The 15,673-nt window shown below is 38.1% G+C and overlaps 1 protein-coding gene across 1 annotated transcript in view; it reads right to left on the reverse strand.

The window, feature by feature from the left end:
* Positions 1-15,673, reverse strand: part of SVEP1 (sushi, von Willebrand factor type A, EGF and pentraxin domain containing 1) — a 149,887-nt gene that overhangs the window by 12,129 nt on the left and 122,085 nt on the right. Inside the window, exons 39-43 of the mRNA XM_080670648.1 lie at positions 15,428-15,653; positions 11,954-12,109; positions 6,977-7,040; positions 3,181-3,354; positions 1,794-1,970 (exon numbers count right to left, since the gene is read on the reverse strand). Of these exons, the coding sequence (XP_080526774.1) occupies positions 1,794-1,970; positions 3,181-3,354; positions 6,977-7,040; positions 11,954-12,109; positions 15,428-15,653 (797 nt within the window). The remainder of the gene's footprint in view (positions 1-1,793; positions 1,971-3,180; positions 3,355-6,976; positions 7,041-11,953; positions 12,110-15,427; positions 15,654-15,673) is intronic.

A 15,673-nucleotide genomic window follows, 5' to 3' on the forward strand; every position in this document is an offset into this window, starting at 1 on the left:
ATTGCACTTAGGATTGTCAGGGTGTAAGTTGTAGTGAGAGTGGCTTTTGGATGAGGCTACAAAGCTCAAGTGGGTCAGAGGGAAAGAGCTTCCAGGCTGGGGAGCAGCATGTTGCATGATCATGGAGAGATGATGGGTGGTTAATACAAGTGGTTATCAAGCATGGATTTCAGATTCCCCTATACGGGAATCATCTTGGCTCCTTATTAAAAATGCAGATTTCTGGGGTTTCTAGGATAGGAGTCTGCATCTTACATACTTTCCCTGTGTGATTCTCATGCACATTAAATTTTAATCCCTGATTTGTAAGAATATGTAACAGGAGGAGGTGAAAAGAATGAGGAAAGTAGCTGCTCAGGTTCTTCAGGCAAGATATTTCGTTCTAAGCCAAAGACTTCCAGTCTAATAGAAAGTACAAAAGACAGATTGAGGATAACAAACAATAGTGGGAATCGTCTCCTTCTATCCAAGTCAACCCCCGGTCCTCTCAAGAACATTGAGGAACAATTGAGCATACACTGAAGGAGCATGAGTAACAAATGCAGGTCTCTCCTGCTAGTTCTTTCAGTGCCCTGAGTGGTAAGTCTCAAGGAGCCAAGATCAGTGTGAGGATATGTGGGCAGGAGGAGGCCGCCTGTAATGCAGTTTCCTGGGGTAAAATAAATATACTAATGTTGCAGTAGGGCTGCCAGTTGAAAATTCAAGGACTTGGGCTATTGGTGTATCTCTTACTCTAAGGAGATACTGCTAATGTACATCAATTCACTGATCCTTCAGAACTAATATATAAGATAGGTATTGGTGCTAGTCACTTAACATAAGAGCCCCAACATTCAGGGAAGTTAGGGTACTAGCATAAATTTAGAGTTAGAAAGTTTTGAGAATAGAATTCAAATCAAACTCTTCTCTGATTCCAGATTCCCTGTGGCCCTCAAATATGCATTTCTTACCTCACTAACTGGAGTGTAAGTGTCCTGAAGATGGAGGCCATTGTAGGCATAGATTCTTATATCATGTAGCCCAGTGCCTTGCATCTGGTTAGACTCAATGAATATTTGTTCATTGATTGCAATAGAGGGAGTACCTTGGAGTACAAGGAAGGCTGGAGGGCAGGATGTTGGGCAGGGGAGATGTTTTAAGTGTAGAAAGGGTCAAGAATTATCATGAGGCAGCAGGAGATGCTGCCAGACAGCCTGTTACATATCAAGGGGGTGCCGCCCAGAGATTCTCAAATTGTGGTTCCGGCACCGGCAGTATCACCATCAGTACCACCCAGGAATTTGCTAGAAATGCAAATTTCAGGCCTCATCCCAGACCTACTGGATCAGAAACTCTAGGCCGCTGAGGGGCAGGGGAGCAGCAATGTTTTTAAGAAGCCTTCTAGGTGGCTCTCATGCAAGCTCAAGCCTGAGAACCATGGTGGAATAATGTTTGTATTGCAAAGCATTCAGAGCTGATTAAGGGATAGTTTGGGAACTCTGACAATGTGGAGAGAAACGGAGTTTTAGATTTAACAATAGAAGATTTAATCTTAGAAGAGCACATTTCAAAAATCTGCAGTGAATCCTAGTCAGGTGGGTTTTAGCCTAGTTCTGGAAACTTTTCTTTCAATGTTTATAATTCAAAGGTCTTGTATAAGAATTTTTAAAACTCTCAATAAGAAGCTGATATGCATGATAAGACAGAGACCTAAATATCTACAATTAAGTTACTTGATTGAAAATAGTCTCACAAAGATGGGAAAACATCCTGAACTAATCCAGTATTTAACTGGATTCCACCTGTCCACTTACTTTCGCACTTGGCACTTGTCTGTGTCCACGTCTCGTCGGGGTTGCAGGTAATGACGCCCTGGCCCTGGAGCAGAAAGCCTTCTCTACACTTGATGGACACATTCTGGTCCACATAAAACTCCTTTTCAGAGAGCAGAGCATTCTCAGGAATGACAAAAGGGACGGGGCATGGGTTTGCTGTTAAAAAGAAAAGAAAATGCTTACTGCTATTTCCCCTCTTTTCTTAATTTATTTCTTTGAAGGCAAAGGATGAGCCCTCTAAGAGGCTTAAAAATATAGAGCTTTAAACAGTAGACACAGACTCGTTTGGCATTCCCATGAAATTATTTGGGAGAAGAAATTATTTAGATAAGATCTGAAAACATCAAGTATTCAACCACTAAGACATGGTCCTACACCTCTAAGAGGGCAAATGAAAAATGCAGATTTCTAGGGTTTGATTATGGCCCACAACATTTTTTAGACTGGTTTTGATCAGCCCTGGAGAAACAAAGGCATGCTAGAAAGCAAGGAGTGCATCAGACATCCTCTTACTATCTGAAGAATATTAAGGCATAGAGTAAATGCTTCTCGTGGTCACTCTACTTCCTTTTACTAAACATCCTTCAGAAGGATGAACCAGAGGGTCACCAGACACATCGAAGTGAATGAATATGACTTTAGAGCTTGCTATTAATGGTATCAGAACTGAAACAGTAGAGTTTGCAAGGCTTATTGACAAAAAATGACTCATTTTACCAGGTCTACAGGAAAAACGGGAAATGACAGTGGAACAATTTCTTACTGCAAATGTGTGACACACATATCAACGCATATTTCAAGCAATTTCAGTGCTTTCTTTCCCCCCCAGTGGGCACAAAGGAAGTCTTTGTGAGGAAGGTAGATGCCAGATGAATCTTAAAGGCTCAGTCACTGTAATACAGCACTTTAAACGTAACCAGAGCTCTCTCAATTTATACCTTGCTCATGAATATTGTTTTCATTCCAGTGGTTATAACTAATTATCTTTATGTACTATGTTTAGATATACTTTATTCATATTCCACATTTAGCAGATATTCTTTCTTCACCCCTTTCACATCCTCGACCAAATTCATTATACATACATTTATGTCAAACCTTTTCATTAAGTTGCATTTTTCTCTTAGTGCCTTAAACCTGTAACCAGTCGAGGAATCTGATAAAAGCTGCTTTGCAGAGGAGACCTTTTAGAAATCACAAGCAGGTTTTTAAGAACACATCAGAGTATGTGGCTTGGGAATGCACAGTTTGCTTTCTCTGGGCCAATCTCTCTTGTCAGTGAGTCCCGCTATGATTTAGACATTTGGGGAACTCATCGTGAAACCGAATCCGATTAAAACCTTTCTGAGCGTAAGTCAACACACACGTTTGCAGTGAGGAACTGGGTGGCTCCAGGTTCCATTTTCAGTGCAATAGGCCTCGGGCGACCCTTCCAGACTGTAGCCTCTGTTGCAGGAATACACCACGCTGGGGCCAATGGTGGCATTTTCCACCTCAGCTTTCCCGTTCAGAAACCCAAGTGGAGCTTCACAACTGATCTCTGAAAAGAAAAAAGAAAAGCTTCAGATCAAATGCAATTCTCTGTCCTTCTTCTGCTATAATTGCTAACGGTACCCAATGCACCGTATAAAATATTATAGCCTACTCATGTGTGAGGCACAATGACAGGGGCATTGAAGAAGCAAATACCCAGCATGCATAAGTTTTCTATTAATACATGCAGGCAATTAAAGATTGTTATTTTGCCCACTTGACTCTAGCTGTAGTTATGTATAATGCTGGGGGTGTGGATGAGCAAAGGAATTCTCATTTATTAAGTTGTTTCCATGGCCAAGAACTTTTTTTCCCAGACATTATCAAATTTATTTCTTACAACTAGAAATAAAATACAGACTGTCAGTTAAATGTGAATATCAGATAAACAACAAATAAATTTTTAGAATAAGTATGCCTCAAATATTGCATGGGACATATTTATATTAAAAAGCATTTTAAATCTGAAGTTTAAAAGTAACTGGGTGTCCTTTTTGTTTGTTTGTTGGCTACATTTACATCCTTAGTCACAACTCTGAGATTATCTCAGTTGAAGAAAAGTGAGGCTCAGAGAGGTGAAATAATTTGACCAAGGTCATACTGCTTCTAAAGAGAGATAAAAGATAAAAACTATTAGAAGGTAAAGTATAATAGGAAAGTATAAATCACAAGGAATCATGAGCCTGACCAAAAATTCAGATAAGGAGCATTTTATGTGGCTTCTAAGGATATAGACCCCATAAACTGATGGCTAGTTTTAGTGCAGTTACAAAGCATGGCTTGGCACATGTGAGAAATGTTATTAGCAGGAATGTGCTAGGAGGATAGCAGGATAATTCTTTCTAGAGTCTTAAGAAATGGGTTTGAGTCTTAATCTGATGATCCTGGTGAAGGTAGAGGAAGTGGTCTAGACCAGTGAGTCTCAACTTGGGCTGCACACAGGTCCTGGGGAAGCTTTGTGCTGAGGGGTCTGTTCCAGACCAAATGAACTGGAATCTCTGCTGTGGTCTTGATTTTGGTATTTTTTAAAAAGTTCCGCAAACGATTCTAATGCTGACTCAGAATTAAGAGCCACTGGATTATATAGATGCTAACTGACTTCTTTGGGCTTCTTTCAGCCTGGTGAGTACTTAGACCATGAACTTGAACTAGGGCAGCACCCTGGAATCACTAGGGAGCTTCAAAAACATATTGATATTGGATCCTACCCTCTGAGACTCTGACCTAAATGGTACAGGGTGCAGACTGGGCAAAGGATTCTCCAAAGTTCCCAGAATGTTTCGATGTGCGGAAGGCTAATAACCACAGGTCCAAGGCGCTGCTTCTCAAATTGCAATGTGCACAGGAATCACCTAGGGATCTCATTCAAATGCTAATTTTGATTCAGTGGGATTGGGGTGTGGCCCGAGAGTCTGCATTTCTAGCAAGATCCCAGGTACTATTGATGCTGTTGGTCCCGTGGGCCACTCTTTGAAGAGCACTGTCTAGGGCAGTGGTCGGCAAACCGCGGCTTGCGAGCCACATGCGGTTCTTTGGCCCCTTGAGTGTGGCTCTTCCACAAAATACCATGGCCTGGGTGAGTCTATTTTGAAGAACTGGCATTAGAAGAAGTTTATGTTTAAAAAATTTGGCTCTCAAAAGAAATTTCAATCGTTGTACTGTTGATATTTGGCTCTGCTGACTAATGAGTTTGCCGACCACTGGTCTAGGGTATCCTATGGACTTGAACAGGCTTTCCTAAAATCTGATGGATACAGATATCAATCTATTTAATAATTTAATAAATGTTATATGAGGATCTTTCAAATCGGGATGCTCAATATAAGCACTATTTCCTCCAAAAACTATTTGTGTTTTATATATGCCTAGGAAAAAAGCGCAAAATACAGTATATAAAAATAACAATAGTTTTTAAACTTGAGTGTATGGGGAAGCAAGGGACTTGGTTGGAAAATCTGTAAGGAGGAAACTGCAAAAGGTCAGGACCTCCAGGGGGAGTTGGCTGAAGACAACCAGCCTTGACTTTTCCAAAGAAGTCTGAGTCCCCGGGTGTTTACTGGAATCTTTATGCTTAGTCTTTAGACGTCTTTGCCTAAAGGACACTGCATGTGTCTCCTCAAGGATGATTACCCCACTGCTAGTAACTAATACTTAATTTTAGTTGAAGCTGTTGTTACAATAAAAGCCTAAGCAGGCAGGTGAAAGGGGCTGTCTGGTTTCGATAGCCAGGCAGTCCCCTAGCACTCTCTTTCACAGAACCCTGTGTCAGAGTAATCACTCATCCGTCGCTCAGGGTCTGCTGGTCAGCCCCAGCGTGAGTGGTGGTATTAAAACTATTATTTTTTTTTTGCTTATTTCTGCCATTTATTTTGCAAATAACTTGCATAATCTTATTTAAGAGTTAGAAAGAGGAAAAAAAGAAAAATACAGAAAATAATAGGATTCAAGTAGAGCTTTTTATCATTACCTTGCATTTCTGAGAGAGAAACTAACTAACCATTGTCATTGTAGTTTGACTTAAACCTGCTGCAAACTGAAACAACTTCTTCACGTTTCCTATTCAGGCATACCCATTTCCATTTCACTCCCTATTCCCCTCCCCTATACCTGCACACACTTTCTGATCATAAACAGTTGAGACAAAAATGCCATTATCAGGAATGCCCAATAATGCCTTTCGGTGACTTGAGATATTACTCAATATTTTTAAAAAATATTTTTCTATATAATACTTATATAACTTTTTGAGAACAAAAAAATCATATATCCTCTATTGAGTTTCAGCCATATAATATTTCTTAAAAGACTTAAGATTTCTATATACATGAAATCAATTGATTAATTTACCTCAGAAGATATGTTTGAAACGACAGTGAACAAAGATTCAAGTACCTCAAGTTCCAGTCACAGCTCTGCCACCAAATTAATTTATGACACTGGGCAGGTCACTTCACCTCTCCCAGCCCCATGTACTCGTTGAACAAGATGAATAAATCTTACTCATATTGATGTAGTCCAGCCTAGTTAAGCTAGACCACCTGAAAGGTTGCTTAGACTAGATTGGTTAAGGTGCCCCTTCCAGTGTGAAAATTTGATGACTCCACCAGGCTTGTTAAGAGGAAAAAATATTTAAAAGCTTTTCACATTGACTGATTTGTAATTATTGTATCTGAACACACTGCCGTTTGGCAGAGGAATCATATGGGTCTCTGTTGCTAAATACACTTGACTCTTCCCATAAAATGAGTTAATGTAAAATTCCATGAAAAATGTGACTATTTAATTATTTAACGTATGTGCCAACATCACTTTAGGAAGATGTCAGTATTTTCAGTACTGTCACCAAACACCAACAGATCTAAGTTTTCTAATTTATAATTATCTGGGGGAAAAATACAAAATGCAAATAAATTAAATCATTAACTATTACAGAGTCATCTTGTGCTCTCTTCCAACATAATCAATGATCTCAACTATAGTTTTTGAACCTTTTATTGATTTGCTGTCCCTCAGGAAAAGTCCGAAGACAATTTTTTAAATTACAAAACTGCTTGTAAAGACATTGTTGTCTCACTGTTATTCTGTATCCCCAGTATCATTTTTGGGACTCTAAGGGCCATTTGACTTACTTTTGCATGTTGCTACCCTGCCACTCCACTGTCTGTTCTCCTGGCAGAAACGTTCAGTGTTCCCCTGTGAATCAATGAAAAAAATTCATCGACATGGTCATAACTGTACAATGGAAAAATAATAAGGGAATGCAAAGTAATCATAGCTGTGAACTTGAATAGCTCAGCAATGGAATGCTAAATAAATTCATTAAGTATACATAGTTTAAGAGGTAGATTTAGATTTGTAAAAATGTTTTCATCAAATTACTTCAAAATTCATATCCTGGCTGACAAGTGTAATTAAGGTGCAAGCTTTGTTTCACTTTCTATTTAAATGAAAACTAGTTATAACCAATAGTAAAGACTGAAGAATGTGTTTGAAGTGTCAAAGAGGTATATTTGCTTAGTATATTTTAAAATTATTTTGAAAATACCTGAGCTGTACAGCAAAGAATGAAATGGTGTGGGTTTTTTATTTTTTGTATCTTTGAACATGACACATGCCAAGGTCTCTTATTGGTACCAGGACTGAATTTTTCAACAATATAATTTATCCCAGATAAATTTACCCTAATAAGGGCACAAGCATTTAAAACTTTAAATATTTTCACCTTAGCTGGTTTGCTCAGTAGATAGAGCATTGGCCTGTGGACTAAAGGTCCCGGGTTCAATTCCGGTCAAGGGCATGTACCTTGGTTGCAGGCTCCTTGGTCAGGGCTCGTGCAGGAGGCAACCAATCGATATGTCTCTCTCAGGTTGATATTTCTCTCTGTCTTTCCCTCTCTCTTCCACTCTCCCTAAAAATCAATGGAAAAATATCCTCAGGTGAGGATTAACAGAAAAATAAAAAAATAAAAAATTTTTAAGTACTTTGGGTAAAAGCTTCCCAAAATTTACTTTATTGCCTTGTGAAATAGAGTAAAATGAATATAATTTACTTGAGAAATTATTTATAATTATTATATTGAATATACTTTTTGTATATTTTTCAATATCCCATTACCCTTAGGGATTATACAAACTGTTTGGCCCCTATAGCTATTACAGGCTTATATATCACTATTCTTTGATTTCCGTTACAATTTTTATTAGTCTTTGCTTCTTCCTTCTTTCTTGTTTATCTTTTATTAGAGGTCTAGTGCACAAAATTCGTGCACTCAGCGGGGGCGTCCCTTAGCCTGGCCTGTGCCCTCTTGCAGTCTGTGAGCCCTCGGGAGATGTCCGACTGATGGCTTAGGCCCGCTCCTCAAGGGGAGTGGGCCTAAGCCATCAGTCGGACATCCTTAGCACTGCTACAGAGGCAGGAGAGGCTCCTGCTACCGCGGCTGCGCTCACCAGCCATGAGCTCCTGCATTGAGCGTCTGCCCCCTGGTGGTCAGTGCGTGTCATAGCGACCAGTCTTTCCGCCGTTTGCTCAGTTTGCATATTAGCCTTTTATTATATAGGATGGTAATCATCAGTGTTCCTAATGATAACTCTTTTCATGCTTTAAATTCCTAATATCTGGAATAATAAACAAGGTAAAGTAAATAAAATTCTGTAACATTATGAGTTAAAAAAAAAAAAAAGATCAGGTTCTAAGAAATGTATTAAAGGGTTTGACTCCAAGTCAAATATATGAACTTCAGCATATGAATTCTGTCACATGCTTTTTCATTGCTCATAGTCCTTTGGACATCTCATTGTCTTAAAATTGTGTCCTAAATTAGCAAGATGTCTGAAAAAAACCTATCACCTCTACTTTGGTTTTTATCTGGATTCACTGATGTCTTTCACCCTTATTCATCTATTCAAAATATTTTCTCTAAGCTTTCAGATTAATTACTGACAAATCTTTACCTGTTAAAATTCCATTGACTTTGATGGAATGACACTGTCCTGATTTTCCAAGAAAATAATTCATTCTATAAAATTAAATGTTCCCTAAATGATGTATTAATTATTTTCTTCTTATTGAAAAACCAATACGTGTTCATTATAGAAAGTTTGGAACATAAAAGAAAAATAGAAGGGTTTCCAGGATTCTTCATCCAGAGATAAACACCATTAATATTTGCTATACTTTTTCTAGGCTAATGTATTTACATATGCACAGGGAAATATACTATTTTAGCTTGTGAATTATTTTTTTAAATTAATTTTGAGGAAGTATATGCCAAGCCATAAAAGCCAGCTAACTCCCCAATGATGTGGGCTCTTCAGAGTAGACTATACTCAAGTAGTTAATTTTAATTAATAGTTTAGTATTTTTTTCAGTAATATTTTCCTTGTTCACTTTCCTCTAATGATTTGAATAATAATATTCTGTTTTGACTATGATGATTTTTATGCCAGTAAAAACTCAAATCTATTTTCTGTAATTATTGATGTAAAAAATCAAACACCATCTGTTGACTCCCTCCTCAATGAGCTGTAAATTTTATGATACTGTTCCTTCTTTCTTTTTCTCTGTTTCTGTTCATATCTTGCTTTGATAAATGGAGCTGGAATTTTAGATCTAGATTAGCATTAAATTATTATTTTTAATGTACCTGCTTAATCAACAATTAGGTTATATTAAGTTTTAGAATCAAAGCAACCACTTTATTGCTCACTAGCAATGGTTTTATAACATGACTACCCCATTTTTGAGTTTTGTACTTTCATTTATTCTCCAGTTGCCTATAGTAATTTTTATTTCAAGAAGATTGGATGCATAGTAAAATTTTTGAGGTTTAGATAGCTCCAAAGAGTTGTGTACCTTACATATAAATGACATCTTATTTACATAGTCAAATAATTTAACATCAGTTGTTCCAATTGCTTTGTCTGATTTTGGTAATAACACAAATACAGAAAGTAATAATAATAAGTACCCTATAATGAACTCAGACAGTGTACAAAGGGCCATGCTCACCACTTTATTTCTTTTATCTCCAGCCCTTGCAGTAACTCTGCAAAAGTGGTTATTGCATTTCTACTACAGACATGATGAAATAGAGGCTCAGGTGGTTCGGGTGGTTCCCAGAATTTTCATCCAGCAAAAGTGAAGACCAGTAACAGAGGTCTTCCAGGATCAAGTCCCTATTTTTTTTTTTTAAATTGTTTTCAGAGAGGAAGGCAGAGGGAGAGAAAGACAGAAACATCAATGATGAAAGAGAATCATTGACTGGCTGCCTCCTGCACACCCCCCATTGGGGATTGAGCCCACAACTTGGGCACATGCCCTGACCAGGAATCAAACCGTGACCTCCTGGTTCATAGGTCGATGCTCAACCATTGAGCCACCGCGGCTGGGCCAAGTCCCTATTCTTAACCACTTTCCCTTCTACTGGCCTTTGGTATACAGGTTATTTGTTAAAAATACAAATCCCGCTCGGCCAGCGTGGCTCAGTGGTTGAGGGCTGACCTAGGATCCAGGAGGTTACAGTTTGATATATATATATTATACAAATCCCCAGGTCCTATTTGGTTTAGAAGGTCTTGGCCTATGAATATCCACTCCTTTTATAATTTCCCAGATGTCTCAAGTAAATGGCTCTTGAACCACACCTTAAGAAACATAATGGCATGTCTATCCATCAGGAGACACATAATGTCTGGTTGCCTCTATTTTTTTCCTGATATGAACGCTTTGATGATGATGGCCTAAACCCATTAATTGGCATGAGTTGCAAATTCTGCGATTTATATTCTATAATTTGTTACCTGGAATACTTATCTAAAGGGGAACTTCCCCTTCATCTACTATTTGGTTATCTAGCAGTCTGGGTAGCATGGAAAAACATTCTTCCCTTTTTGTTGTCTGTTTTCAAAATAATGAGTTTGTTCATTATCAATACATTTTTTTAGCATTATTGTAGGTCTAGTATTAGTCACGACACATTGGATGTGTTTCAGTCCATTGAAGTTACTACCCTATTGATGCTAAAATGGCCTCTTTTTTGGCCTGTGGGAGCCTTGTTCAGTCGGCTCCTCAGTTTCTGTAAACTGAGCCACTGTGGCCAGGCCAAGTCCCTTGTTAAAAATACAAAAATACCTTTGATAGGTTCTCTCCTGGCTCATGTGACAAGATTTTCTAAGTGAATCTTTTACATTTCTTGTCCCAGACCTGGAATCAGTTATTTCTGCAAGTACCTGGATATTAATGTATTTTTTAAAAAGTTTCTCAGGTAATTCTAACATGTAATGTGGAGCGAGAACAATTGCTACAGCACCTCTCTCAATTTTGCAGTTAACACCAGGACATTCCCCCAAATTATCTACTTCCTCAAATTTAATGACCCACCAGTTTTCTACATATTTGTTTAAAGCTTATACTACTTTTTTTCCCCCTGAGAAACCAGATGACAACATTCTGTAAGACAGATTTCTCAAATTTCCAAGTTTGATGATATCGCCATGCTTTCATCAAAATTGATTGCAGCCTTCCCACCAAAGTAATTAGGGAGGCGGAGGTGCTGCTGATGGGGTTTTAATATTACAAACCAGGAGTGGTCATGAGACCTAACCTGGTCCTTGGTTAGAACTGCTGTGAGGACTTTTCAGGCCAGATCTGCCATGTGGGAACCTGGCATCTCAATTAAGAACCTGAGTAGGTGTTTGAGCCCACTGCTTGAGGAAATCCTAGCTTTGCATACCTAAATCCCTATGGTCACCTCCCCATGGTGACAGATGGACTGCCTGTTGCAGAGTCTGACCACCAGGCGGCTGGCAGAATATGACCAATAGACGGCTGAAGTGCAGGCTTTACAGTATCAGTCTTATGGCTGGTTGGCATATTAACTTCTCCCTTTTCATGGCTTTGATTTTATTTTTTTTAAATTCAAGACTTACTTTACTTTTTAGAATTGCAAGTCACCTTAAATATTTCTTGTAAAGTATTAGGGTAAAAGGCAACAAAGTATAAAGGAATATTTTAGGACCAAAATCAGAGAAACAAATCAGTGCTAATACTAAACATGTTCCCAAGTAGGCTGGAAAAACAAATTAATTCTGGTTAGACTGTTTGCTCACCTCTAATTCATAGCCGGACTCACACTGATAAATCACCGTGCTTCCAAAGCTGTACATACTGCCAATCACAAATCCGTATTCTGGACTTTCAGGTTTCCCGCAAGAAACGGGACTGCACGATTCATCAGACAATGGTGGCTCCCAGGTGCCATCAAGCTAAGTAACAAATACCAAGTTTTGAGTTGTTTTTAGGAGTTAAATTGTATGAATGAGGAAATATGTCAATATTGATTGCATAGCAGGATGATCTCCAAAATGATAGTCAAAAGGACCTAGAATTTGGTCCTACTTCTGCTATTTACTGTCTGTGGCCTTAATAAACACATTAATTATTATATAGTTTTTATAGTCATTACTAAACAATTTTGGACATTTCTTAAACATATAAAACAAGCATTTTCTTCCTAATAAAATCCATTAAAAAACCAGTAACAGCAAGGAGTATGTTTTCATTCTGATGCATGAGGGCTGGGTGATTGATACAAACATTCTGTGAGATACCAATGCACTCTTATATTTCACAAAATTCTACAGTGCATTTTAAAGTTTATGAGAAATAGCAAATTTTAGGCATACCACTCCAAGTTTAAGAAGATGGCTTCCATTTCTCCATTCCAACTTGAATATTTGAAAACATTCTATTATGTATTTGGAGTGGGTCACATAGTTAAAAAAATATATGTATATTCACATACACCCATATACCTTATTTCCCAATCATCATGGTTAGAATGAACATTTCTCAGCCCTCTATTTAGGTAAAGTGAAGTATGCACAGATATTTCCTTAGACTGTTATTCTCTTGCTAATAGTTTTGTCTTCTTTGAGGAAATAGTTCATGAGTTGGATAATTGTCTAAAACAGGATTTGAGGCAAAGCCTTTTATTCTACTTATCAGCAAGAAGTAATTATGTATACATATATGCCTGCATCATAATCAACCATTCCTCTAATGTTGGAAATATAAATTATACCTAATTTTATACTATATATAGTGCTTCAATATTTCTGAATTAATCATTCTAGGTCAGTGGTCGGCAAACTCATTAGTCAATAAAGCCAAATATCAGTACTACGATTGAAATTTCTTTTGAGAACCAAATTTTTTAAACTTAAACTTCTTCTAGTGCCACTTCTTCAAAATAGACTCGCCCAGGCCGTGGTATTTTGTGAAAGAGCCACACTCAAGGGGCTAAAGAGCCTCATATAGCTCGCGAGCTGCAGTTTGCCGACCACGGTTCTAGGTATTTCTAGTAACTTTTAAAATGAGATATTGTTTTCTTTTGCTATATCTGGAATTTATTTTGGTACAATTTAATTTCCTCCCTAATGGTAACTTAATTGTGTCAGAATAATTTGTTTACTAATTATTCCTTTCTCTACTGCCTTGTGATGATCTACTTTATTTATTTATTTAAAATTTTTTTTTTATTGATTTCAGAGAGGAAGGGAGAGGGAGAGAGAGATAGAAACATCAATGATGAGAGAGGATAGTTGATTGGCTGCCTCCTGCATGCCCCACACTGGGGATCAAGCCAGCAACCCAGGCATGTGCCCTTGACTGGGAATCGAACCTGGGACCTTTCAGTCCATAGGCCGACGCTCTATCCACTGAGCCAAGCGAGCTAGGGCATGATGATCTGCTTTTGACTCATTTCTTCTCTTCCATTTGTTTTTCATTTTACCTAGTTTTACACCAATACCACACTGATAGGAGTTTTCTAATTCTGTAATTTATCTTAATTTCAGGAGAAGCTGGTCCTATTTAGTATTCATTTTTCAGAATTCATATTGATCTTTTCATGCATTTGTTTTATGAACCACAGGACCATTTTGTTGTATTACAATAAAATATTTTTAGGCACTGAACATAGTTTTATACAATGTATACATTTACACATTTAGAAAGGGTCTATTCAGACCAAAAACTAAACCAAAACTCAGTTGAGTGAAGGTTAGGGGTCACACTATGTGCGGAGAAAGTAAATAAATTACTGACTTGAAAAAAATGAGCATAGACACCTGTAAGGCAGGGTCCTTCGGGGCACATGAGAGGCCATCTCCTCGTGCACACACTCTCAATGGGAGAACATTGAGTTGATTCCCGTAAGTATGCAGAGGCTTTGCTTGGTTCAGAAAGCTCAGGGTCTTTGCAAAAGTTTCCCCTCAAACCACTTCATTTCTAAATCTAAGCGGGAACATCTGGAACTCTCCCAATTTTGAGAGCATGGCCACTTTGATGTTTCTGTTCCCGGTAATGTTTGCTTTTAGGCTTGGCAGCAACCAAGCATTGAATATGCATGATTTACAAATGGGAAATTGGAAGAAGGAAGTAGATCTCAAGTCCCTCCTATATGGCAGGCATATACTACACACTTCATTACATTAAGTAATGCAATCCTTTCAATGGCAGATATATGTAAAAAAGAAAACAAGTTGGAGCAATATAAGGTCACAGAGCCTAAAAATATTTGAGATGAAGTTCAAAGGCATGTTTAATGGAAAAGCCACTCTATACCATGCAGCATTCCTCCTCCCCCTACCCCAAACTCCAGCAAAGGAAGACCATATCAATGATTTATTTTTCTTTCTTTGGTACAACTTCAGGAAGCCAGGAGAAGGGAATGCCCTAGGGAGTTGGCTGCCTTTGGTGCTGAACTAGGCACTTACCGCGTTATCTATATAGCTTTTCATACTGACCATACAAGATATGCATTACTATACATTTTTCTTTCTTTTTTTAAGTACTCACTTGAGGATATTTTCCCATTGATTTTTAGAGAGAGTGGAAGAGAGGGAAAGACAGAGAGAAATATAGATGTGAAAGAAACGCATCGACTAGTTTGCTCCCGGCATGCACCCGGACCAGGGCCTGAGCCAGGAGCCTGCAACCGAGGTACATGCCCTTGACCGGAATTGAACCTGGGACACTTCAGTCCACAGGCTGATGCTCTATCCACTGAGCTAAACCGGCTAGGGCTCTATACATTTTTCTAGTAAGGAAACTAAAATCCAGAAATTTTAAGTAACTTTCTTAAAGTCACACATCTCAAAAGCAGCAGAATCAGAACCTGACTCCAATTTCCGTCTGTTTCTGCAGCCTCTGATCTTTCTACTAGAACTGGAAACCTATTTGGAATCATCAGGGCTCATTTCTATACATAGACTCTTTTCAATATCTATGTGTAGACTATATAACCATATGGTTAATTTTTCATGAATATCTTGTTATAGATATTTTAATATTTTCCTCTTTTTATTGAACTCTGCCTTTGCATTTTTGTTAGTTTAAAAACAGGAATATTGGAAAGATATATTTTATTATATTTCTACCAAAAGACTTCTCAAATCCTTTGACATGATTGGAAACATGAGGCATCTTTTTTTTCTTTTCTTTTTAGGACAGTAAGATACTGCTTGTGTGGATATATATCAATGAGTTACACTTACACGTTCTAATTAAGACCATCTTACCTGACATGTCGATATGTTAACTCCCTCATAGGTGTAGCCTTCTGCACATGACACAGAAACGTGCTGATTCACACTGAAATTATCCCCATGAACAAGTACACGTGTGATGTTTGCTGGCAGAGAACATTTTTTGGGACTACAGGAGATTCTCTCAGGGGACCAACGGCCATCTTTCTGACAGGTGAATGTATCTATGTCTGTATCCATCATATAACCTTCCAGACATCTGCAACAGACAAGCAAAAA

This window comes from Plecotus auritus (genome assembly GCF_963455305.1).
Source record: "Plecotus auritus genome assembly, chromosome: 5".
NCBI classification, from domain to species: Eukaryota; Metazoa; Chordata; class Mammalia; order Chiroptera; family Vespertilionidae; genus Plecotus; species Plecotus auritus.